Below are 26058 nucleotides of genomic sequence, written 5' to 3' on the forward strand. Positions count from 1 at the left end.
CCAGATTGTACAGTTTCTGTATAACTCTGTCCATATTGTCTGGATTTTAAAGAACTATCATCATCTGTGGTGACACCCATGCAATAATTAGCTTTCTGTTAGTCCATACTTGAAAAACTGTCATTTCAGTTACCTCTAAGGAGTAGTTTCTAATTCAACAAGTGGAAAATATTTAATTGTTGATGTGGGCAAATTTAAAGCTAAATCCTGATTTAGCTAAACTCTTTTCCTAGGACTATATTTAACCTCTTGATCAGAGGATATGCTCTAGAAGTATATTCCTGAATGTGTTACATACATTCAGGTAGGTTTATTGATTGAAAAGTTTTGTAGGAAATACAGAATCTAGCAGAGAATGCACTTGACTTCAGTTCTTACTGCTTTGGACCTTCCCACTGCTGCTGGGAACAAATGGGAAACAATAAAAATCACAAGAGGGGAAATTGCAATTTATCCACAAGTACATTCATACTATGTTTCTAGAATAACAGTTTCTATTCTGGGAAGCCTAAAGTGCCTTGCAGAGGCTGGAGATTATATTTCCTCTTAGAAATATTTATGTTTAGCTCTATCATAAATTATTGAATGGAATGTTTTAGGTCAACATGAACTTTTAGAAATAAACATCTGGTTATTTTCATTTTTCTTATTAATCATAGGATTGATGTCCAAGTCTGTATGTTAACATATGTGAACGTACCTGTAACAGATGAGATACAGAATATGGGCATTTGTTAGAAAGGGCTATATTTCAACACCATCAAAGTATATGGACTTCAACCCTCTCCCCTGTAATTGCTCAGGCTGTAGCAGTAAAATACCTGACTTGTCAATTGCTCTGTACCACAAAATGCACACAAGAAATGAGTTGCTGAATAGCAAGCAGCATGAAGGGCCTGATTCCTGAATCAGTAGGAGTCTTTCCGTTAACATTGATAGCAGTTAGATTAGACTCTGAAATTGTAGTTACAATATGTGCTTGTTTGAAACCAACAAATTCCATTACCAGGGTTTCTTGATCCCTGGGGCCACCCAAGGCCAGAAATTGTTTTGGAGACGGTGCTTACCCTGACCTCCTCTCGGTACTGGTTTTCTTGTTTTGCAAAATGAATGAAATGTCTGATATTTTCCAGGCCACTCTCCTAATCACAAAAAGAATAATATACTGTACAGGCTGGCGTTAGAACTGTCACTTCTGGTATTTGCTAAGGTGGGGTTTGTTTTAGCGACACTAGGCTTGATTTCAAAGTGATGAACTGTAACTGAAATGTGGTGAATATCCAGTTTCTAATCCTAAGTCAGACTTTGGCTTTCTTTTCTTATTAAGTAGGAATGGGTCAGAAAGACTTTGTCAGAAATGTCCTGTTTTTCAAAAAGAATGTTTGAAGAAGGCCTCTTCGCTCCAGAAAAGGTGATAGCTTCACCTGGGATTCTCTGGATTGAATCAGACAGAACAGGGATTTGAAACGTTTCCCACATCCTGCGTGTTGTCATAACTGCAGAGCTGTTAATTGCTTGTTGCAGACATTTGGAATTTTACTGAGAAGCTGAAAGAATTGGATTGTTTTTGAGATGATACTATAGAAAAGTGGTGTAACTGATTTTTTTTTTTTTTTAAAATTTTGACAGAATAGGCACTCATGGTGTAAATACCCCATTTCCTGACCTCTGTTGTTTCCTGTACTATTGAATCACAAGGAGCATCTCTCACCTGGGATCTCCTTTGTGATGCAGTCCATGAGGCAGAAAAGGCCAGCAGTAGGAGTGCATCCTCACAGAATTCTGCTCCATTCAAATTGCTACTGGCAGCAGCAGTTGGCAGTGCCTTTCCCGGCACAGGAAATTCTTTCTATAAGCTGATGTAATTTTGTAATTTCTTTGGATCTAATGTTGTTTCTAATGCTAAAATTCAAGCACTCTTTTAGCTTTGAAGGAATTTGTATTTTAAATAGATATTTCAGAGAAGAGGGAGGCCCTTTGTTCAGCAGTTCTGTCTGCACCTTTAGAGAGTAAAGGGAAAAAGCCTTTCTAGCAATACCTGCCCCAGACGTTGAAGGGAAAGATACTGAGTTTCCTTATGCTTGCTTTTGTTTTTCCCCAGGTACACTTACTTACAGAGGTACATAGCAGAACCACTGCCCTGCAGAGGAGATGAATGGCAGCCCTTGGTCTGGTACAGAAACTCTTTATTGGCAAATGAAGATGAGGAGAGCTCTGCCCTCGGCAGTTTGGGAGAGTGGCCCCCTGTGGGCACATCTAAGACATCTTCTTTTAAAAGGAAATTGTCTAATGGTATGAAAACTTCCCTGTTCTTGATCAGCTGTGTTTGCTTTGTCTGTCTGTCAAAATTGCTGTACTTGCTATTTTGCTTTGCTTTACCAAATTTGCATTTGCTAAAATGCACTTCATGCTTTGCATTAGCAGTACAGTACCACAGTGAGTTGGATGTTGGGACTTCACAGTTCGAACTGGGGTTTTTGTCTCCAGCTTTGTTGATGTTAAAGGCCTCTTCATCACTCAGTAGCAGTAAGGTTGGGCTGAAAACTCTGAGTGAGCAGAATTCAATATTATCTGAATTCTGCTCTGTACTGAGATCTGGCATTTGTCTGTGCCACTGAGACTTTGATGGCTTTTAATTGTTAAGGGCATTGTTGCTTTAGGCTTTGTAGGTAATTGAGACAGGAGAGGCATTTCCAGAAGTTGATTCAGATCTTCAGCCCAGATGAACTTCAGCCAAAGGGTTTTTCTCTCTGTTGAATTTCTAGGGAGCCTGTAAGATTATATTCCTGCTTTTAAGAGTTATAGTTTGGTGGACTGCATCCAAACTTTAGCAGCATTCATGGACTTCCAATCTGTAATTAAATATTCACTGCATGACTATGACGGGACTTAGTTAAAATGTAATAAAGCCAATATGAAAACAATTGCTAATAACAATGCTAAGTGCTATGGACATGTGCAGTCATATGTGGAGGAAAGGAAATTTTTCCAGTGTCCCTTAGTTTCTTTCTCATCCTTTTGTGTAAATTTTCTTCTCAGTGGCTTGCCTTCAGAGAGCTTGTTCCCTTGTGTCCCCAAAGGTCCTCTTTTCTTGAGGGTTATATAGACTCAGCAGTACTGATAGCAGTTATGGACCAGGGCCAAGTTCATAAATCTAGATTGCAAAAATGACCAGTGGGCAAATTAAATGAATTTTCTTTTAAGTGGCTTTTAGCTGTCTCCTTCAATAAAGGAATACTTTGCTCCAGATATCCTTTTGGGCTTGGCTCCATTGTTTCACTGCTGTGGGGAACACGCTGGAAATGTCCATCTCAAGACCTCTGAGGGTGATGCTGAAGAGCAGTTCTGTTCACTGTCTGTTCCAGGGTCTTTGCCTGAAACCAGCCAGACTGAAGTAGCAAGCAAAGCCCCAGAACAGCAGTGCACTTCCCAGCTTCCCTCTGCAGCAGGGAAAAACAGAAAGAGGCTGAAATCTCGAGAGATGTGCTTGCAGGAACGTTTGCCATTCCTTTGTCCAGGAGGGCTACGCAGAAGATACTGGTGAGAGTTTTATGTCTTACAAGCTCCTTCGCTTGTCCTGGTATTGACAGTTGGGGTCTATTTATCCACCTCTGCTTCTGTTTTTTTTATAATACTTATGGGCAAAGGATGTGTGCCCCTCCTGTCTTTCTTATGGGCACTGTCCCAAGGACATGTTTCCTTAGTCCAATATCTACATTTGCTGCTTTAGCCTGCCACTGTCACAGGGCTTCCATGCCTTCTTGGACTAATATCGAGTGTACAGAGAAAAAGACAAGGAAGGAGGAAAGTCCCCTGTGCCACTTCTCTTGTCCTGATTAGAAGGGCTGTGGTGTTGGTTACTCCCTGGCTGTTTGCTGCAGCCAGATGATAAATGTTTTCTGCATCTCTGGAAATGAAAGAGGATTCTTGTCTCTGCAGATCTGCTATTAACTATTGCATAACTGGTGGCTTCCTTTTAGAGAAGTGTCTGTGTGTGTGCAGCAGGCACACATGCCTAAGTGAAACCCCATGGAACTTGGATATGAGAAGTGTTGCAGAAATAGGGAGTCTGAGTCTATTTCTGAGCTCTGTAAAGCAATCAAAGAGCTCAGTTGCAATAGTTCCCTTTAATACAGGTAATTTATTGAGGTATTAGGTGCCATTTCCTATATTGGTAGGTTAAAAGGTGAGACGTAAATCTCAGAAAGATGCATACTTTTCCAGATTTTCAGGGACATTTGTGAAATGGACCTGGTGCATACAAGTAAAATAGAACAAAAATTTATTTAATGTGAAGGTAACCCCTGTTTAAATCAAGTTTTTTTTTTCTGAAATGCTTTATTGGAAATTCCTTAGAGCATAACCTGTTTCATACCTGGGAAATTCTGGGCCAGTAACTTTAGGCTACCTTACATGGATATCAACAGCAGAAGTATCTGCCTTAAACGCACTTGTGCAATGTACAGCCTCTGTTATGAGCTTTCTCAAGACTTAGCTTTTTTTTGGTTTATCTTTTTTGTTTTCAGCAAAGATGAGATTAAGACAGAAGATGTCTCAGAGGACGGTCAAGCAGGAGGCACAGTGGAAGATGTTGATGTTGATGTTGTTGGTGCAGATCAGGTAATTCTGGCTCAGGTTTTCCACTTGTAGTTGAGGTGGTGAATGTGAGGTCAGAGACTCCTGAGTAACCATGTAGCAGCAAAGGGGGCTGCTCTTATGTGGTCCCTTTCAGGATGAGAAAAGGGGGATTCCACTCTTCCCTTTCCAGCTGTAGCTGTAGTTTCCTCCTTCACCTTGATCTGCATTTTAAGGCAATTCTTGTAGCATCTAGACATCCTTAGGTACATTGAACACCAGCTAGGATGCGTTAAGAGGAGAATCCTATTTCCTTTTTTGCCATACTGTGAAGCTTCCCAGTTAAGAGACATTTGCTGCAGTTGCTTCGTGTTACCAACACATTGCAGAGATGGCACTGATGCGTGGCCTGCAGGCAATGTTTGCTTCAGAAATCATGTTTGCATTGTGCTCTTTGGATTGAAAGACTCAGAATGTGTCTGATCACTGGTCAGCCCTGGGCTCTCGCTGGAGCGTCCCATGTTTCTTGCCCTTTTCCAGTCAAGGCTGTTGGGCAGATTAAATTGTCCCCAAAGCAGCTGGGGATTTGAAGGGAAGCATGAGAACATTGTGGGCTTGGAGTGGCAGCCAGTGTAGCCGGGGGGTTGTCTTGTAGGCACTGATTGCCTTTGAGGTCAAAGTTTGGCAGAGCTGCAGCTGTCTGCCTGGATCTCAGCTCAGCCCTGGAATGGATACTTGCAGCAGAGAAAGACTTTTAGGCCTTTGAGGCTGTGGAGTGCAAGGACTCAAATAGGACATTGTACAGCAGGGTCTTGCAGAGTGACTGTACAGAAAGGGGTGCAGTGGGGAAGACAGGCCATGAGTTTTCCTGTGCTGCAGCTACGCACAGCCCTTCTGTCCTCTAAAGGTTTACTGTGTCAGCCACTGCAGGAGCCTGAGTGGTTCCTTCAGGTTTGTCTCCTGTATTTTGCCCTGCTCTCTGCACTTCAGAATGCCACTAACTCAGTGTTTGGCAGATAGTTTTTTTGCAGTGAGTAAGGCAACCCCTTGATTTCCAGTGGCTCTGGTTATCTGGGATCTAACAGTCACATTCAGACTTTGCATGATTTTTGACTTTTTAAATGAGTTTTTCCTGTAAAGTTGATGAGAGGGTTCCTTTTCATATGAGTGGTGGGCTTTTTCTTTTGTTTTGTTTTTAAAGAGGACTAGAGGAAAAAAAGGGACTTCTACCTTTTCAAGTCATATGTGTGTTAAAATGTAGATTGTTTGGACCACGTACTTGGAGCAGCTCCTACTGAAGATAGATAATAGAAGAATTTAAATCCATGGAGCAAGATTGAAGCAAGATAAAATGCACTACTTATCCAGTGTGTGGCCTTTCCCTGTAGTGCCTTTTCTGGGCTCCTTGGGGTATAGAAATGCTTATTTCCTTTTGTGGAGGCTAAATATAGTTCTTTCCAAGAGCTGGCTCTATGGCCAAGCTGGCAGATGGTTAGATGCTACAATGTTATTCAGATTCCTTATGTGCTCTTACCTGATGTCTTCTTTATAGTACAAGACTGATTTCTCTTTTCTTACGGTATAGGACAGTTAAGACACTGAGAGGATGAACAAAAGCGAAGAACACACTACGTTTTTTTCTGCAAATTGTTTAACTTGAAAATGTGGTTGTGAGGGCATCCACTGAGACAGCAGGAGACACGTATCAAGGTGAATCTCTGCCTGTGGGCATCCACCTAGAAACAGTTCGTAGCACTGTGGTTGATATTCTCCCTGTTGCTGGTTGTGGGCGTTACTCATGTGGCTGCTGCACTTCCAAGAAGGCTGTGGGTGTTAGGAGCATCGTTACTCAATTGCATCCTGGTCCTTGATGCTGCCTTGGAAGAATTACCAGCTGAAGGACTGGAATCAGGGTATAGACAAATTTTGAATCGAAGACTCTGTGAACTAGGTGAGACAAGTTTGTTCGAATCAGGGCAGGGGCAGAGTTCCACTGGATGTGTTCTTTACCATTTGAGGTAACCAAGGTGGATATCTACTTGTTTCCTCTTACCTGATGCTGGGAAAAAAGGAGCCTGACCCATTTATGAACACTGTGACCTCCTGGGTGACGGCAAGTGCCATTTCCTGCCTGTAAAATGGAAAACCTGGATCAAATCGTCTGAAAGTATTTCTAAATTCTATTGCTTAGAGAGATGTGGTTAGTGGTCTGTGGGCATCATGACATGTTCCCAGGAGACTTGCATCAAGGCTTCTAAGTAACAAAGAAAGAAACAGCAGACCAGCTGACTGAGTACTTTCCTCTGGAAGAAATCCCTTGTACACAGCGATCATGTGGTATTTACTTGGAAAATGTAAAGCCTGGAAAGACAATGTAAATAGACTGTAAATAATTACGAGTAGGGTTTTTTCATTAAGAGTTTGCAAGTGATCTTCACTCAAGAGTGTTCAGAGGCAGTAGGTGGGGGAGTGGGGGGAGTGGTGGGTGCTTTCACTGACACTTTGGCGCTGCTCCATGGAATTGTATATTGCAGTAACGCTATCAGCTTTTATATATATATATATATATATATATTTTGGATTGTAACTGTGTAAAATAAACTACAGAACTACTGCTATCCATTAGTACTGAATGTCCAAGTGATACGCCCACACTATGTCTGGAGGAAAGAAGAGCAGCAATGCCTGCTGGCCTTCCTGTTTGTTCTGTTATTCAACAGGCTGAGAAGGGAGTTCCTATAAACATGGAAGTGAAAGCCATGACTGTCTCCCAGGTATTGGGTACTTTGAGTTCGCAACAGTAAACCCATGTTTCCTTTTGCGTAGTTAGGGGTGCAGTGGGCTAATGCAAGGGTTGAGGTAGCACTCCTAAGATAATGCAGTTCTTAGTTGCCCTGTGACTTGGTCAGTAACTCCCCATACCTGGACTGTGGTAGTGATGTTTCCCTAATCCATCTAGATTTGTGGATTTAGGCCTAAGCATGCACCAGGTAGGCAGAATACAGCTTGACTAAGAAAACAGTTGTCCCTGGGATCACATCAAGCATACAGCTGCTTTAATTCTTGTATGGGAATTACCCTACTGGGGAAAGGTACAGTAATCGTTATAGTTCATGTAAGAAAAGGCACTTCCACAGTAACAACATAATTTGCTCTTCTTAGGAAAGAAGGGAGTTGGTTATCACAAGTATAATAGAGAGCAGGATTTAACAGGCACTTCATTAAACACAAAGTGGCAGCAACAGCTACAGGCTCTGCAGGAGAGATCGACCCTGCACCATAGCTCTGTGTAACAGAGAAATGTCACTGTGTGCTGAGAAAGCCTGTGGCTGTTCATCGCCCATTTACAAACCCCGTTTTTAGGAAGGGTTTCAGGTAGGAAAAAGCAGCAGGCCACCACCTCTTGCACTGCAACAGATGTTCAGGATCGTTTAGAAAAGGTGGTTGCTCATCCTTTCCCACAGCACCTTAGGGAACAAAGCTTAACATAAATGCTCTGTGTATCTTTACTGTTTAAAAGCTCCAAACCATGGGCAAAAGGTATCCAACTAACAGTGGAGAAATTTGACATTGGTGAGTGTCTATTAAAACTGGAATAATCAACCCCAATTATCTTTTTTTTTAAGAATCCTTTGAATGGTATTAAAATGACTTGAGTTTTCCTCAGTAACGTTCCCCAACACTTTAGCAATAGGTTTCATTACTTAAGACACACAGGTGTGTAGGTCTGTACAGGAGATGGTGTGGTGAGTTGAGCAGAACAGATTTCTCTGCACCACTCCCAGCTGCTCAGCAATACTCTCTTTTGGATGAAGAAAAACCTGCTAGAGGCTGATTGCTCTGAATATGCAGCTTGTTGTCATTATCAACCCAGACTGCATACCTGTGTAACCCATCCTATTGTGAGTTGTTCTTTAGTAGTAAGACATTACTGTGTGCAGTATGTAACAATTAGAAGTGTTACATTACATGTAGGAAAATCTTTATTTGAAAATACAAACATGTTTTTTAAACATTTTAAAGATCTACACTGCAACCAAAAAAATAACTTACATCTTTTTGTACATTTTTTTCCCCCAACAAAATCTGTTTAACATTTAAGAGTGAGGCAACAATTTCATGCTGCTGTGACACTGATGAATTCACGGAATGTGTCAATAGCAAACAAGTGAACGGGGGGGGACAGACAAAAGCATTGAATGCCCACAACAAATTAGTGCACATCACTTATCAAGTAACATTTATACAAAGGATTTTTTAAAAAAATTGGTTCCTTCTACATGAATTAACATACCCATTTTGGATCAAGTATGAACACTAAAACAGACTTCATTGTTAAATAAGCTTTTTATGATTAACATCAATGAAAAGACTGAAGTTTAAAAGGGCAAGCAAAATTAAATTTGGGGCAAACAAGGACTACACAGAAGAAAAGCAACTTGTCTCGGGCATTTGCTTTCCTTGTATACTACTAATATGGTCAGCCTGTCAAACAAAACTCTGCTTGTAAATGAGCACTGAATTGTGCACTCATTGTCATGTCTCTTCCTTGCCAAGGCACAAAACCACTAGGGCTGTCTATGAGTGTAAGCGCATTGCAGGCCAGGTATAAATTGTCTCCTTACCTCCCATACCAGGACAGAAATACCTGTTCACAGGCAGGACGGAGATGGTCAGTGCACCACACGTCAACTTTGAGAGAATTATACAGTTCTCTAAAAAACAGTAGATTACTTTTCTCTAAAGTCAAATATTGTTATTCTTCCAAAAAGGAATTATGCAACATCTGTAAATAAATATTTTAATCTATTTTAAAAACTATAAACTATTGAATAAATACAAAAATTTTCATCATACCATACAAATACGCTTCTTTTACTTAGAAGGTAGTGTAGTGATTAAATATTTTTAGCACAAAACTAAGCTGACTTCCAGGAAACAAACCCCACTGAAACGTATTGGTGTGTAGCAGACCTGCTGCAGACTGTCCTTCTTTTCTGCAAGTGTTGACCATAAGTAACCTCTACTCAAAATCCTCTTCATAGTCATATTCATCCAAGTCTACATCAGCCAGATGGGAAGGCATTTCGAAAAATGGTCTTTTCTCCATTTGATACTTTAGGACATTGGCCTTCTGATGGTCTACAGGATTCAGTTCTGCTTCATACCTAACGGCAGACACAGAAAAGGAATTGAAAGAGTCTATCTATGCCAGGGAGCACCTAAAAGTTGGAACACTAACAAGGCATCTGCGAGAAGAATGTATTTTCCAATATTATATATTTACAGTAAAGAAACACGTAAGCAGAAGCAGCACTAGGGTTCTGTAATAATTACATCAATTTAAGCTGCATCATATGCAGAACTTCCCTGTGCCACACACAGCTTTACTGAGGGGATTCAAAGCACACACTGCTCTATGGACTATGCATAGGTTAGAAACAAGACTAAGTATTTGCCAGAAACCCCTCAAGTGTCAAGAAAGCTGAAATGAGGCTCAATTATGAAGAACAAACTACAGCAGTTGATATGACAAAAGAGACAGAATACGGAATTGAGAGTCTTATTAAAATTTGTGTGAGTGCTGGGAAGCAATAGCAACCATGTTTTTAAGCAGATGCTGGAAAGCAAAAGACAACTATTTAATCAGAAACTACTGATAACCACCTGCTGGTGATGCAAATGCAAAGATGGATAACTAACTCAAGTCAGTGAATGCTGATATTTAAAAAAGATTAGCTTCAACACTTTTTATGTGAGATCAATCTGTAATTCATATCCTTTAAAAAAATAAGTCTGTGGAGATTTATAATGTCAGATTAAAGAACTGACCATTTCCTGGGCTAGGGTGACTCAGGTTCATGCATGTCTTCCCAAGTACTACTGAATCTCATCTCGACACCTGATTATTTCCCTCTACTTAACACGACTATGCAGAGAATGACCTTTAGATACTGCGGTATGTGTTATTTAAACATAGTTTATAAAGGCGTTACGTGCTGATTAGGAGAAGTGTTATTTCAGAGAAAGACATAGGGCAAAGAAGAGTTAAATACTAAGAATCCACTATGAACACTAAAATAGAGCAGCACCTTGGGTTCCTCCCATAAGTTCACTGCTCATTTAAACAGAAAACAAAAGCCATCCAAAGGTTTACTTCACCAAGTAACACATTTAAAAACTAGGGTTTGGAAAAAGAGATGCATATTCTACCATAACAACAGTTTTGGCTCACACACCTGTACTTGACAGTCTCCTACATCGTTAATTGCATATTTTTGAGAAGGGTTTGTTTTTTTCTTTTAGAGAGGATTCATACCAACCCTTGTGCTACACTCTTACCCATCATTCCATTGGTCACTTGCTGCCTCTTCTGCTACCAATATATTGTACTCTTCAGCAGCATACTTCTCCCAGTCAGAGACCTCTGGACTTTCACCTTCACCATCCTAAACAATCACATTGCAAGTTATACAAAAAAGTATTAACTGCTAAGCACATAGCTATAAAGACTTTTAAAGCTTCATACTCACCCGCAACATAGAAAACTGATCCTTCTGTTCATGGTCAAGGTATTTTTCAATGTTGAAAAAAGTATCAAAGAACACATTTGTCAACTTACATCGCTTTAAATCATGCAGTGTAATTTTTCCTGTAAAAAATATTATGACATAATTAAAGATAAAATAATTAGAGCTAAAATTATCCTTTTTCCAAAGAGGAGGAATGTTATTCAGAAGCTAAGTCATCATTACTCAATCATCATTGCTCGAGAACATTTGTCACTGATGCTCAATGCAATGGGAGAGAAGTGAATAGATGAAATACACATCTAGAGATGTGTCCTTCAAAGTGGACAGAACTTTTAAATGTTTCAGGTTTGTTCCTTGCTTTGGCTATCATCACACTGTCCTTTGGTATGTTGGAGTGAGGTGCAGTCTACCTCACTTACCTATTAAAAGTCATTTAAGGTAACTGTTAAGGCTTCCTGAAGAGATGGAAGTCTCCAGTGAGCTAGCAATTCCTTCCCAAGGAGAGCCTGGGTAGCAGGTAGGAATCTCCTATGGCAGTGGCCCTTTTCCTTTCCTGACTTGAACAGACAAATGTATGACACAGATGACAGTGTGTGACTATGCTTCCTACAGATGAATTTTTCATAGAGACAAGGTTGCCACACTTGTCCAGCCTGATCAATATTTACTGCTTGAGAGGAAAGCTAAATGCTCAGACGTGTTTTGTTTGATTTTTATAGAGTGATACTTTAAAGACTCAAATCAATGGATCTGTTAAGCATTAGAAATATTTGTCATGTTGCTCAGAAATGTTACCCTATTTCAAAGCTGAATATTAAGCTTCTACAGAAAGGCTGAAAAATATGAAATATACAGGGGAAGACAGATGACTTAAAACTCCCCTTTATTGATTCACCTGGAATACAGACAATTTTCCACTGTCAATCAAATAGGAACTAACTGAAGATGTCATAGAAGAGTTCAATAAAAGCCAGACCTGGAACAATATTTTCTCAGCATACTGTCCCAGCTTCTAACAAAGTGTAACTCAAGGACATCACAGGGAAGCAAAAGCCAAATCCCATTTGGAAATGGTTGCCACACTTGCATCTGTTGTGAAGCGCCTCAGTATATTCTGGCTTAGAGCTGGTGCTCCAGAACGACACAAATCCCCCATGGCACCTGTGCAGTATCTGTCAGACCCACACAGATGTCTCATGCATTGGGCCATCTCAAGTGGCAGCAACTCTCCACAACCAAGCAAATGATTTGAGTCCTAGTTATATAAGCTCCCAATTTAAGTTAGACTCCTATATTTGGTTCATTTATTTGCTCTCCAGTTTCTGTTTATTGCACTGGGAGCTCAGACACTCAGCACTCACGTAGATGCCTTCCATTGTCCCTCCAACACCAAGAAAAAGAGTGAAATGGAAGGAATTAATTCAGGTCTCTATAAGCATCCCGTAGCAAACTGTACCACATTTTAGCCTTAACTTTACGAAAGTATCATCTCTTGTTTCAAATCTTACCAGGTGAAACATTATTTTTTGCTGATAGTTTTTTTTATTAGGAAAGCAGAAGAATTTTTTCTTAATCCACCTTTAAACATCATATCAGTTTTTATATAAAAAAAAGTCACTGTTGGCTTTCATTTCTGTTGCCCTAAATAACTCATCTTGGTTGTGTTCCATAGCCTTCTTTTGTCATCCTCATGACACGAAGGAGATACATCAATCTTGTTTCATTTGAAATGCAGAACACATTATTGGAAATGTCTGTCTTTCAGAAGCATAATGTACAAGACTGGAAGGGAACTACTACAGAGCTTGGGAGGTGGTTGTAAGCAACCATATAACATAAATGTGATTTTCAGAGCTTGCCTCACTTCATTTTAAATGCTCCCCAGCCCCCATGCACTATACAATGTTGGTCTAAGACTTCATTCCACTGATATCAAGGACTGAGCTTCCAGATGAATCACACTTCATATTTCTTTTTCATTTACAATTTTTTATCTGCCTTTAGAAATGTGTTTTCACATAGCAAATCCATTATAACTTGGTTTAAATAAGAATATGAAGCTTTAAGTTCTAGTTTTGAGCCATTTCAATTCCCCTAGCATGCAAAAAATCACATCTCAATAAAAGACAACTGTTTCTTGCATAAAATGTAAACTGAAGTTTCATCAGCAAAAGCTCATACAATGTCAAATGCAGGAGAGTAGAATACAGGTCTCTGAAGGTTCAAATTGACATAGAAAGTAGCCAAAAACTCAGAACAGTTTATTATTCACTTAATTTTAAGCCCCTTGTCAAGAATTTCCTAAGGGCAGCTTAGGCTTCTCATGTAAAATAAGTTAATACTGATCTACAGGGACAAACACTGTTTAAAAACTGTTCCTTCTGAAGAAATATCAATTAAATGAGTGCTGGAACAGGTGAGAGAACGGGTGAACAGTCAAGAGCTTTTCTTGAGAGCATCACCTCAGTTAGACAGTGACAAGATTTCACTTAAGACTAAATGTGGCTACAAGCCCAAAGTAAAAGCCTACAAGGAATTTTAAAGCAGCATGTTAAATTTTAGTATTGAAAGAATGCCTGCTTGCTGCTGGAAGACCGATCAATTAATCAGCTCTAACAGACTTTAGTGAAAAGACAACCTCAAGGCACATTATTTGTATGACCAACTCAGTGCTCTTACAGGTGCACTAACTCCTAAACCCAGAGAAACAGAAGATACAGATGGAGAAGGATTTTCTTACCTTCATGTTGTGGCTTTACAAGATCCAGCATCTGGCATAAACAGTCTTCAAATGGCAAAGGTTCTATGGCCATGTTATCTAATTTTTGGCACTGTTCTTCATAAAAATACTCCAATTCATACATAGACAAAGCACCATCCCCATCAAGATCCATGCAGCGGAACCAGTATTCAATGCTGAAATTCAGTAATAGCAAAGAGCTGTTTATAAAAACTTACTACAGAATTTCAAGAATTCATGTTGCCTCTTTTAAAGGCAAAACTAGACTTAAGACTACATTCCATAATGCCATAGAAAGTCATTAAACACCACCTACTGTGGTAAAAGTTTCTGGTATTTGCCATTGAGTATTGCATTTGAAAACACATTAGTTAACTGTGTGAAGGAGAAGACTAAAACACGTGGTTTTATATTAAAAAAATAAAAATCAAGGGAGTCAATGAAAAATTGAACTATGCACCAAAACTTCAGTATTTTGGTTTCTTCCCATATTGAACAAGCCATTGAACATGTTGTTCAACATGTCACATTACAGGTTTCTTATCAATATCATACAGTTAATACCAGCTACACAGTTTCCCAAAGTCACTGGCATCACGAAACAACTGCAATTTCCTTTATGTATGACCCTGTCTATAAGTAGGCCACACACAGCATATGGAACAATAACACTGAATTAGCCTCATAGAAGTCATGAAAATAGCAACAACAGGAGACACCGATAAATAAGAATGATGCAATGAACTGGGCCAGTTTTCCACTCATGTTTTTATAGTTTAGTTTCTTCCATCAGAGTTCCAGCTGTGCATCAGTGGTCCCCATCTAAGGACTGGAAAAGCAATAAAGTCAGTCTTTGTTTCTGTTAAAACATAAACTTATTCTTACCTAGTTGGTGTTTTCTTGTCCTCTTCAGATATCAAAAACCAGACAAAATCAGCGTAGCTAATCTTCCCATCTTTTTGTGCTTTTCTACCTCTTGAAGGCCAATGAGGAAAGATAAAATTTATTTTAGAACAAATAGTTTTTACTAATCAAAAGTAAGGATTATTTTCCTTGCTGCTATTAACTATGAACTCCTAAACAACGCAGTGTTTGTAAGGTAACTTGTCACAGACTACACTGATCATTCAGGATAAGGAGCTTGTGTGCTCTGTTCTATTTCTAATGCAATGGTAAAGAGGAGGGGAGCAGCTGGAAAGGAAAGTAGCATGTTGTCCTACAAGGACTTTCTCCCTGGGCAGCAAAGCCACTGCTTAATTGTTAACAGAAGATATATCTCAATTAATTTTTAATGATATATTATATACAAGTACATATGCTTCTTAGAATTTCTATTCAGGTAGAAGTGATGAGAACTTAAAGCTTTACAGAACTCCAGTAGCTAAAAGTTTTGGAATGGAAATGAAAATGAAAAAGAAACATTCAGGAAATAAGTGTCCATGACAAGAACATAACTGTTTCTACTCACATACCACAGAACACAGCAACTAAATAAGTTGTGAAGACACATAGTCAACCCTGTCTAGTAAAAAGTCAGGTAGGCAGTTCCTAGATATATTACATTTCAATCCTAAATTTTTTTGTTTTATTTTCAAGATGTCTAAGAAAATATGGTATATGTTTTTGTCTTGCCCAAAAAACTCATATAAAGGAGTAAGTTCTAGACATATGCCTGTCAAGTGTCATTTCACTCATTTCAGCTTTTGTTATTTCTGTTTATCAGTTGGTTTCTAACAGCAGATACCATGCTAGCAATATGTTTCAAAAATGAATAAAATGGCATAAATACACAAGAGGAAGTCAATCCAAAGGGGAAAAAAATGCAAATTAACTCAACCGGAGGCATTTTTGTAAATTTATTGATGCAATAAGCATTTATTTTACAAGTAGTACTTAAAAGCCCAGTTCCCTTTGAACATTTTACAGGTTTGAGGGATGGAAAAACAATGATGCCAACATTTCTTCCCTTCCTCATTCCCAGCCCTGCTAAATCACACAACATCCAGGGTAAAGAAAGGGGAGTGAAGAACTTGGAGTGTGCCAAAGGTTCCAAGAGCACTTTAGTACTACTGGAGTTTAAATTAATTAATAATAAATCTTGAAATTCACTGTTCCATTGCAAGGGGAAGGCATTTTTTTCTCTGGGAATATCGTACAATTTAACAAGCAAATATTAAATTGGATTTAGATCAGCATACAAAGTAAGTACCTTGTTACTGCCCCTGAGAAGATCCGCTCTATCATCCTATTTGAAATTGCTGTGAAAAAAGGTTTAAAACAGTGTCAACTCAATACAAATTATTTTTGCTCTGTATTGTCTAGTTGAAGAGTTTACTGGAACCCTTTGTATATACACATCTGTGAGAAAGCTCATTAATCCCTTTGAGTCCTTTTGGAGAGAATCACTTAACACAAAGTCTCCCAAGCAAAGGTAGAACCAACCCGCTTGGAAATCAGATTCTATACACAAATAGTAGTGTACTAAAAGTAATAAAATGGGCTGATTATTAAAACAGCATTTACCAGTTCTTTGACAAGTAAATCAAGTTTTCCAGTGACACTAAGTTTTACATGACCTTGTCAAAGAGCCAAAATGGAATTGGCACGATCATACATACTAAACATATCTAACTGATTCTGCCAGGGATCTATTTCTGACATGGTTCTGATCCATGCTTCTATTTTGAAGCCATTTCAGGGATTTTAGAGACATGTCTTAACTGAGCACTACCTCTGTAAAGGACATTCAATTTATCCTTAAGAATTTGTGGATGGTACTCAAAGCAGCACATGATACTATTCTCATAGAAGAAAAATTACTTCTCATTATTCTAGCTCTGAAATAAATTTTCAGCACTGTAGAAATACTGATAATTAAAGCAGATGGTTAACAATTCAGATAACTGATCTGTTTTATGTACTTATGGTGATGCCATCACCACATCATTGTAGTAAGGTCACTAGTCCCTACTTAATATTTATCCCCAGAACCGTAGGACAGCAAATTTGTTTCACACATATATGCTGCTGCTTTTTACCTACTTTTGAAATAATGAAGTTTTCAACCTTCTCAACAACAGTTACATACTTACATGTAAGAAAATATTGAAGTGTTTGATCTAGTGTAATTTTAGTCCAGCAACAGTACAAAAGGGAGAGATTGATGTAACCAGATTATCTAATTTTGACAGGCAAAAAGACTAAAGTTAAATTATCAGACCCATTTTGTAGTCTTTAGTCTAGTTCTCACTAAGCAGCCGCTGTTAACTTTCAACCAAAATTCCATGGTTTAAAGGATGCAAAAGTAAGTTGCACGTGGCATTATATCAGTTGTGCTTTCTTTCTGTAGTGTGCTAAGTAGAGCAGCCACTCAGATGAAAGCCGATTTCCTTCCTCATTGTCCTAAAGCATAGTCAAACTTCAGTAGGCAAATTTTTGTGTTTATTCTGTTTGGGATTTTTTATGGGACAATATTCCATAATCACTCTGTGCTTAAGTAAGCTTTCCAGTCCTGAAGGAAACACTATTGAGATGACCATGGACAGAAAGCATCTAGAAAACCCTCAACAGTTCCATATAAGCTACAAGAATATTTAAAATAGTGCAAGACTACAGAATCACAGTCACTGCATATTATAAATGTAGGAAATGTAAACCTGCTAACTAGTGCTACATAGTATTAAAACAAAATGTACTGCAGCTAAGTTAGCAAAACTTTAAAATAAGCCAAGTACCTGAATGTATGTTTGCCTTTTCTACTCTTTTCATACCTTGTCATAAAAGCCACTGTACTTGAATAATATCAGTATAATTGATAGTTTCTAAGATAACAACACAAAATTGCCAAATGCAACCATTTATAATACACCAATATTAAATGATATTTCCTCTATTTCTTCGCCAAGATCAGAATTAAAATTCAGAGTTTTCCTCAAATCTGGTATTGGTAGATGCAAAGCAGCATCACAGATGACTTGTCCTGCTTTATTTCACTGAATCAGCAGGATCAGCTATACCAACACCAACAGACTCATGAACACCGGCCTTGGCATTTAACCACTTTCTCAGCTGAAAGTTTACAGGTCATTTAATACATGTAAACAAAGGTGCTTCATTTGTCATACCATGATCATTATGTCGAGCTAAATCCTTCCGATCAATATAGAGGTCATGGTCTGTATCCAGCTCCCAAAATTTGCAATAGATAACATAAAAATGTTCATATGAGAAGTACTCTGTCAGCTGGTTAATATCAGCTTCCTCTTCCAATAATGCCACATTCTATTATCAGAAGGATAAACAGAACACGTTAAAGAGTTTGTAAGATGTTTTGAATGATCTGAGTTCTCATAACCAAGTTAATATCTAATGCTATTTCGGTGGAACAATTTTTATCTTCAGGGACAATGAACACTGTACAGCATGACAGCAAAGACTGAACACACACATAGTAGAAAACTAATGCATTCACAGAAGAATGAGTATATCAGCCCAATTTCTGCTAAACACATTTGCATGTATACACCTCTGGATAGAAGAAATGACATTTAAACATATTCTAATGTACGAGAATTAATGCAATTGGGTCTTCACTACTTTTTGGAAAAGGAAGAAATGTTACTTACGTTACTCCTTTAAGCAATTAGTTAATGCAATTTTAAAACTTCTAGAAATAACAGTCTTGTAAAATTTTAGATATTACGTACCTGCAAGAAGTTGCTTTTCCTGAGCTCGTTACAAGTTATTTTTCCAGACCAGGACCTATTTACTGTATAAAATATTCTCTGTATGACCTGCAAGAAACAGAAAATGGAAAGAAATCTTAACTATGACTCCTAAACATTTGTTAATGATGTCTTAGTTCAGCATTAGAGAGCTCTATCTTTCCCCTATTTCTATTCTTCTAGTTACTTAACAGGCTTCTCTTCTGTTGTATTACCAACCCATTCCTAAATCTATATCTAAACTCATGTAGATAAGTCTTATTTCAATGCTCCAGTACCCATATCTCACTCAGTAATGTTGCAGAATACTTGTATGCTACCCAAAGTAGGTCTATTGGCAATTTCACTACCTCCTAGTCTTCCAGATCTACAGGACATCATCTAATAATCATATTAATATATTGTATTACTTCAGATTAAAAGAACTGTATGCTTGCCATAAGACTGTTTTACTTCATAAATGAATTTACAGAAATAGAATTGGGAGTGTTTAAGGATCAGAGTACAGCACATGTTACTACTTCTGAAGTCCACAAACACAACAAATCAACAGTTGACAGAAATATTTCCTGCAGGTGCAGAGAGAGAATGTTTTTCCTCCATTAAAGTTTACTCTATTTTAAGTTTCTTGGGGAAAAAACCCTGTTAATAGCATTAGAAGTAGTACATGAATATTTTCAAGTGAATAATAATAATAATAAACAAATCTATGCAAGAAAGATGAGTAGTTCTTGTGCCTTGACTGATACTGGAACCAGAAACAAAAACATTCAGTTGAGTACCCAAGACTATTGTTTAAATCAGTTTTACATGTACATCAATTTGATGATCTTACAGGTCTTCTCCAACCTAAATGGTTTGATGGCTATTTTGGACAACTCATGCATTTGGTGTAATTTGCTTGGGTTTAGTTTACAAACATAGGATTTTAAAATATGTTTTTTCTGCTACTTATCTGAACTCAGTATTCACCTCAATTAGGTTGACTTATGTCAACTAGATATACATTTCAAATCAATTATTCACCACTAAACAAAAACAGACAAAAAAATCTAAACATGTTATGAACAATAATTGCTCAACTGGTGATTAATTATACCCCCTAATTGGCAAGACTCAATATTGCACATGTAGTGTTTCATTTGCAACAGAGCAGCTACCAGCTAAAACCCCCACCTCTTTAGGAAGCCCTTCCCCCCAGTTAAAATGTCCTCCCAGCTAAAGACTAAGTTTTTATAACTTCAGATTTTAATTACAGTAAATCAACAGTTTAAACTAACCAATAATTTCTGAATTACAAATAGAAGAGTAATTTATCTATGAAGTTTTAACATAAAGCATAAACTGTAGAGCAGCAAGCTCTTCAGTTCTTACTTCGAACAAGAACAGCCGGTTCAATAACTCCAGATAGAAGAACATCTTATCCTACTTCTGAAACTTAATTAACTTAATTCTAATTGTGAGATTTGGGGAAGGTCCATTTTTGGCTTGTACTACAAAGTAATTTTTTCTAAAAAGGTTTTTGCCTTAGCTTTGCAACTTAATCCATCTGCATGTCATTATCTCATCTGTTATACATTTAACTGGTCTAAAAATAAAAACAAAATTGAATGTTTGGTAAAGACAACTGGGAACTGTTTTCTAAAGTGAATTGAGGCAGAGTATAAGCAAATTGGCAGAGAATTGCCTTGTTTACTATGCTGCATAGTGCAGAGAGGAAATGGTGCAATACAGAGATTACAATTTCAAGAATTCATAGTTCAGCTATGCACATAACATCCTTGCAGAATAAATGTAGTATCTCATTTGTCCGGGTAGACGTTTTTAACATGTTTCAGCTTCATCTTGGCCACATGTACCTAATCTTACCGCTACACTGACCAACCGATTTATACTATAGAATAACAGATTGGTTCCATGGCCAAACAACACAAGACACATGCTAAAGAGATGTATGTAATGCATATGCATACACACACACATATATATGCATGTCTATATAAAAACACAGCAGAAGAATGGCTCATTTGGTTTGCAACTGGAAGTATCCTTTAGACAAAACTTCATGTAGTGAGGTAAAACTAATGGTCTTATTAGTAATGCCTTATTTCATCTTAGGGAAAATGATCCATAATTATCAGTAATAACTTGCAGGACAGAATTTTAAAAGACTGCATCAGGCAGCAGTTATGCCATCCTAAATTATGACAAGAAAGGGCAGAGTGCTCCTGCCATTTCTGAATCTTTATATTAGTATTTCAAATATTGTTGCCATATTCATACTAGTTTACTTCTGGGATTTTTGTTTAAGCACCAATTTCTGTTGAAGACTACACTAAATTTTGTTAGTGAAGTACTGCCAGCACTGTTTTATTCAATATTGCTAGACTAATTTATTTAATATTGCTAGTTCCTGCAAAGAAAAGCAACTGGAAATGGCAGGACCTTTTCTTTCCTACTGTTCTTCAGAACAGGCAGTAAGCTTTCACAATTTTAGCCAGAACAGGCTTTGATACAACCCAGAATCCATTAAGCAACAAAAGAGCTCACAAGCAGAACATTTCCTTCAGCCACAATGGACAAGAAAGTTCTGAGAGCTCACATAATCATTATAACAAGAAGCAAAATCTAGTGCACCAGGACATACTTGATAGGCCAGCAAGTCTCTGTAAGAAGGATATAACAAATCAAAACCAAATGCTCTCAGAAAAAGCTTCCACAATTTTAGCCTGGGTCAAAATATAAGATGGATAAAAGATAAACAACTCTGCATGTTTTTTGTTGGAGAATATTCATTAAGCTAGTTTTCAAATGCACCAAGAAAGTGAACTGAACATCATTTTGAAGACTTTTAATCTTTTGAGACTTCAGTGGAATCAGCTGTCTAGTCTACAGTTGAGAAAATTTAATGTCACTGATTTTTCTCTTGGGTACAGAAAAAATACTTCAGTCACATAACCCTGGGAAGACAGAATGAAACTTTTCATGTATAAAACCTTCTTAGGAAGAAAAGTCCCCAGAGAGGAAAGTGCTTCAATATTATCATTATTTCACTTAACACTGAACATAATCATATTAATATAGATGATTCATTCAAGATTTCATTTAATTAATCCCAGATTAAGGTCAAGATTCTAATGAGTACAGTCTACAGCCACAATCAAGTGTTTAGGATAACAGCCTGCTTAATGTTCATTAACTTATCCAACACTATTACAATTCAGTATCACTAGTATTAAATTCAGCAATTTCTTATAGATGTTAAGAAAGACTCTTTCTTATGCATCATAGTTTTTCTTCACAAGATTTCTAGCTATGTAGAAATGAAGACTGACAGCATACTCTAACTCTACTTTTCTCAAGAGACAAAGATGCTTAGACATATTGATTAATCCTAATTTTGACTTTCTTATTTAACGAAAAAATAGCTTTTCCAAACACAAATCACTTACTGTTGTAATGTACCGAGAATGAAATTCAGACGCTTCTTTTAAAAATGAAAGGCCTGGATGACTATTCACCACATCCTACAAAAAAAGGAATAACAATATCCCAAAGAGTATTCATTAGTGACTATATAAAACAATTAGCACAGAACAGTACATCTGCTTCCTTAACCAAAACAGTTCAAACTAACTACCACAATCATTAATAATAACTTCATTTACAACATGCTTTACACAAATAACACTCCACACTTCTTAAAAATAAAATTATCTTTTAAAGAACCATATAAACAAAAGCTTTCATATATTTTAGAAATATAATAGAATTTTTTTGCCTATATTTTAGATAGGCTAAAGACTTTGAACACTGCTGACTGCTGTAGCTTGTAATTTTGTGGCTGTCTATGAGTCAGTAAAGTCAATTTAGGTTTTATTCAGTCATTACTAAAGGTGGTGTTTACTGCTTTTTCAGTGAAGCTTTATCAGGTCTTGAATTCATATGCCACTTTTCCTTTGCCCTCCTAAGGCCCACCTTGACTTAAATAACTTCAGTTGCCTTCCTAAACATAAAAGATTCCAATAGGTGTGGTATTCCTGCAAGCAATTTTAAATCCCTGCATCTTACTGTAGCTCTTAAAAAAAGTCCTCACCTTATACAAAATGATTAACTGTAAACAAGTCACTCACTAGCATCTCAGTGGACCCTGTAAAGTGAGTTGCACTAAATATTATCAATAAACTTTAATGATGACAATGAAAAAGTACATTTAGGTCAAAAAATTCAGGGCTTTGCCAGTTCATCATTTTGTTGTGTTTCCAGAACTAGTTTCAGTTGCAATTTACTTGTAAAAAAGGAATGAAGTCTTCTTGCACCAAGTAGTTACATCCAGGGTTCATAAGAAGATGAACAAACTTTGCAGCATCATCATAGCAGGTCTGAAGTATTCTGAAATGTAAATATTTCCATTTAATATTGTACACAGAAAATTAATCATGCTACCTCATGCAGGCATCCTAGAGCAAGGCCTATGAAACTGCAAGCACAACATTTAATTCAAAAGCTAATTATAAATGTCAAACTAGGCTCCAAGTGAACTTATCAAAGCAGTACTGTCTCATACATTTATGTTAAAGGAGGTAGGTACCCCATGTAATTGATTACATGAATAGACATTTAAAAGTTAGAATTAGAGGAGAACTAGAAGGAATAAAAGGCATTTTGTCCAGAACTGGCATTTAGAAGTCAGGGCCACTTTTCCCATAAACAGCCAGTCATTTACCTTACATTTTAAAATCTATAACCTCTATAAATGAAGATTTGTTTGTTTATGTAAAGTATTAAAGTATTATTTAGTTACATTTTCCCATGTAGAAGTTTGCTGTCAATGGTTGATTATGGTAAAGTGTTTTATTTCCCTTTACAGATGGGATTGCATTCAGAGCTTAAAATATCACATTTCAATGAAAAAAATGCAGTACTTCTAAAAAAAAAAAAAAAAATCTACTTACTTCCGCCACATTGCAACAAATTTATGAACCGACACGTATCCTGTTCGTTCACCTCCAGCACAATAAAACAAGGGACCTTTCCAGTAAAGTGGGCATTCACAAGCCTACAATAAAGTGTACATCAAGTCAGTTTATTGCTTGTTTATCTGCGGGTTACTCCCTTATTTATAGATCCTTCAAAAATTACACTTTACAAATGTTAAGAAGAAAACATTAAGGCACAGATTGTTTAAAAAGTGTTTCTGAAACAACTGTGCCTTCCACAATAATTCGTTTTAAGCAACTGCTCTAGGCTAAAGTCCAAAAGTGGAAAGCAAAACACAGTGCAACTTGAAGCATTCCTAACAGATGAAAGCACTTGCATGTCTGCTCTGTCCATGCTCCAAGCAGCTGACAATGTTAATAAGCTCCGCTCAAGAGCTGGCTATCTTTAAGCTAACCTCAAGACAGCACAAACAGTAACAAAACTTCTAAACTGGAAAAAACTTACCTTTGTCTGTCTCAGAGGATGGCTCAACTCATCTGCAACCTTGCATGTGCATGGCACATCTACTCAGTTTTAAGTAGTAAGCTGGCCTGCCCTGATCAGCAGTACCAGTTACACCCTCACCACTTCAGTGCTCCCATGTACACCTACAGTGCTGTTTCTGTGTCTGCTCCAAGCTTTCTCAGCCATAACAGCAAAGTACCTATCCTGCCTAAAACTGACTACAGCTGGGAGTACTCAGAAATGCTGGCATCTCCAAGAATTTCAAATAAGATTATGAATACTGCAAGACGTATAAGGTCACCAAAGGAAAAGAACAGTTGCTTCTCATGCAGTAGTTTAACCAGTACTTCAAACTAACACAAAAAGTCAGTTTGACAGACAGAGAGGCTTTGTATTATTCTTCAGGAGGGTGCCTTTCATCACTGAATTGTAGGTGACTGGACCCTTCCACCTTCCTTGCTGAGAGGGAAGGGTCTCTTCCATACCTCCCCACTTCTATGTTGGATGGAGCTGTGGAAGACAGGGATCCTATCATTCAGCTTAGTGGTTAAACAGTTTCGGTGAGCAAACAAGGAGTCTCTGAACCCCCAGTCCTGTTCTTGTGTAAAGTCTTAGTTTCTGTTTTCTAGACCCTGAACTTTAAATGCAAAGTGACAGGAACAGGGATAAGAACCTGAGACTCATTACCAAGACCACATGGGGATATTTCAAGAACTGATTCAACATAAAAAAAATGGAAATTTATGTTTATTTTTACTAGCTTATTGTCTGCTACACAAAAGTTTAAAAATATTTGCTGCTTTCTAAGCTCAGTATTTTGTCATTCCGCCATAACTCTGAATTAGCTCTTCAGTAATAACTAGAGAGCTATAATCTCAAGTTACCAAACCATTCTGTCTTTCAGTGTCTTTACAGTGGAGGTTCATGACACTGCCAAATGAGAAAAAACAGTGTGGACACCTGAAAACAAAACAGATATTAACAGTGCTTTTGCCTTAAGTCTCATGGTCAATACAGAATGCAGAACAGCATACAATGTGCCCTTTAGTATTTGGTTGTCTATGCAGCAAAAAAAGTAGTCCAAGTTTTGGTTTAATGTTTGTTTCTTTTTGTCAGGTCATTTGATACACAGTTAATGCAAAAAATTACACACATAACTATGTGTATCAACAATGTAGAATATTGTTGGATAATAACTTGTAGGAGATGAAAACACATAATACAAAAAAACCAAAGCACATAGAACTCATCATTCCTTTCCATAGGCATTCAGTACAGTAAGCAAGTTCTCACCTTTGCAACCTTCCCCATATCTTCTAACGTTGCCCTCTCATTTGGAAATTCAGAGAAAGTTTTCTCAATTTTGGCAATCACAGCATCTATATTTACTTTTTCCTTAGGACATCCTCGAGGAAAATAAAAAGTTGGAATGTTTTGACTATGTGAGGGTGGCAAAGTTTCTTCCTTCTTTGTCTGAACCTGAATAGATAAATACACATTTGACAGTCAGGTACAATGAAATCATCTGCAGACAACTTAAATCTCTTGGTACTATATGTTCAAACACACCTTCAAAAAGACTTCAGATTATAAGTTGAACAAGCTATTTAAGAATGAGAGCATATTGGAAAAATTAATGAGTATTTCCAAAACCTGTCATTTAGAAAGATTTCTAGGATGTTAAAAATTTAATAAAGACAACTTCAGTCTTCAGCATATGAAGTTTCAAGACTGATAAGACAGCTTCTTTGAGACATCTGAAATTACTCAGGTTTTATTATCTGTTTCAGAAAAAACCCTTCAACTTCTAGCTTAACGGACAGATTATGAGAGAATTTGCTTTTGAAATATTTCTACTTTTACCGCTTCAAGTTTTTGAAATAAGCATGACAACTTTGTTACAAACCACCAACTTGTTTAATTTAGTTACAGTGAAGATTTTCTTTTTTTTTTCCTCCTAAATATGACAGATTTTATAAAGTAATAAATGATGTCTGCAGAGGGATTTTTTTTTTGTAAATTATACACAATTATAGTATGA

At 37.4% G+C, this 26058-nt stretch overlaps 2 protein-coding genes across 7 annotated transcripts in view; one reads left to right on the plus strand and one right to left on the minus strand.

Moving 5' to 3' along the window:
• The window catches only part of LOC113946936 (cohesin subunit SA-2-like), a 57323-nt gene extending 50128 nt beyond the window's left edge, over positions 1 to 7195 (plus strand). For all 3 annotated transcript variants that reach the window (XM_027643024.1, XM_027643008.1, XM_027643016.1), the window contains 4 exons: positions 2102 to 2292; positions 3366 to 3540; positions 4527 to 4620; positions 6161 to 7195. In XM_027643024.1, the coding sequence (XP_027498825.1) occupies positions 2102 to 2292; positions 3366 to 3540; positions 4527 to 4620; positions 6161 to 6169 (469 nt within the window). In that variant the 3' untranslated portion in view covers positions 6170 to 7195. The remainder of the gene's footprint in view (positions 1 to 2101; positions 2293 to 3365; positions 3541 to 4526; positions 4621 to 6160) is intronic.
• A 1340-nt stretch (positions 7196 to 8535) lies between these two features.
• Positions 8536 to 26058, minus strand: part of PPP2R3B (protein phosphatase 2 regulatory subunit B''beta) — a 47971-nt gene continuing 30448 nt past the window's right edge. For all 4 annotated transcript variants that reach the window (XM_027643032.1, XM_027643041.1, XM_027643050.1 and 1 more), the window contains 12 exons: positions 25311 to 25496; positions 23528 to 23631; positions 22862 to 22964; positions 22025 to 22099; positions 18555 to 18641; positions 17973 to 18129; positions 16058 to 16106; positions 14734 to 14823; positions 13849 to 14024; positions 11109 to 11227; positions 10918 to 11024; positions 8536 to 9743 (listed from right to left, as the gene is read on the minus strand). In XM_027643032.1, the coding sequence (XP_027498833.1) occupies positions 9599 to 9743; positions 10918 to 11024; positions 11109 to 11227; positions 13849 to 14024; positions 14734 to 14823; positions 16058 to 16106; positions 17973 to 18129; positions 18555 to 18641; positions 22025 to 22099; positions 22862 to 22964; positions 23528 to 23631; positions 25311 to 25496 (1398 nt within the window). In that variant the 3' untranslated portion in view covers positions 8536 to 9598. The remainder of the gene's footprint in view (positions 9744 to 10917; positions 11025 to 11108; positions 11228 to 13848; positions 14025 to 14733; positions 14824 to 16057; positions 16107 to 17972; positions 18130 to 18554; positions 18642 to 22024; positions 22100 to 22861; positions 22965 to 23527; positions 23632 to 25310; positions 25497 to 26058) is intronic.

The sequence above is a fragment of the Corapipo altera genome, unplaced genomic scaffold (genome assembly GCF_003945725.1).
Source record: "Corapipo altera isolate COAL_440 unplaced genomic scaffold, ASM394572v1 0, whole genome shotgun sequence".
In the NCBI taxonomy this organism is placed as follows: Eukaryota; Metazoa; Chordata; class Aves; order Passeriformes; family Pipridae; genus Corapipo; species Corapipo altera.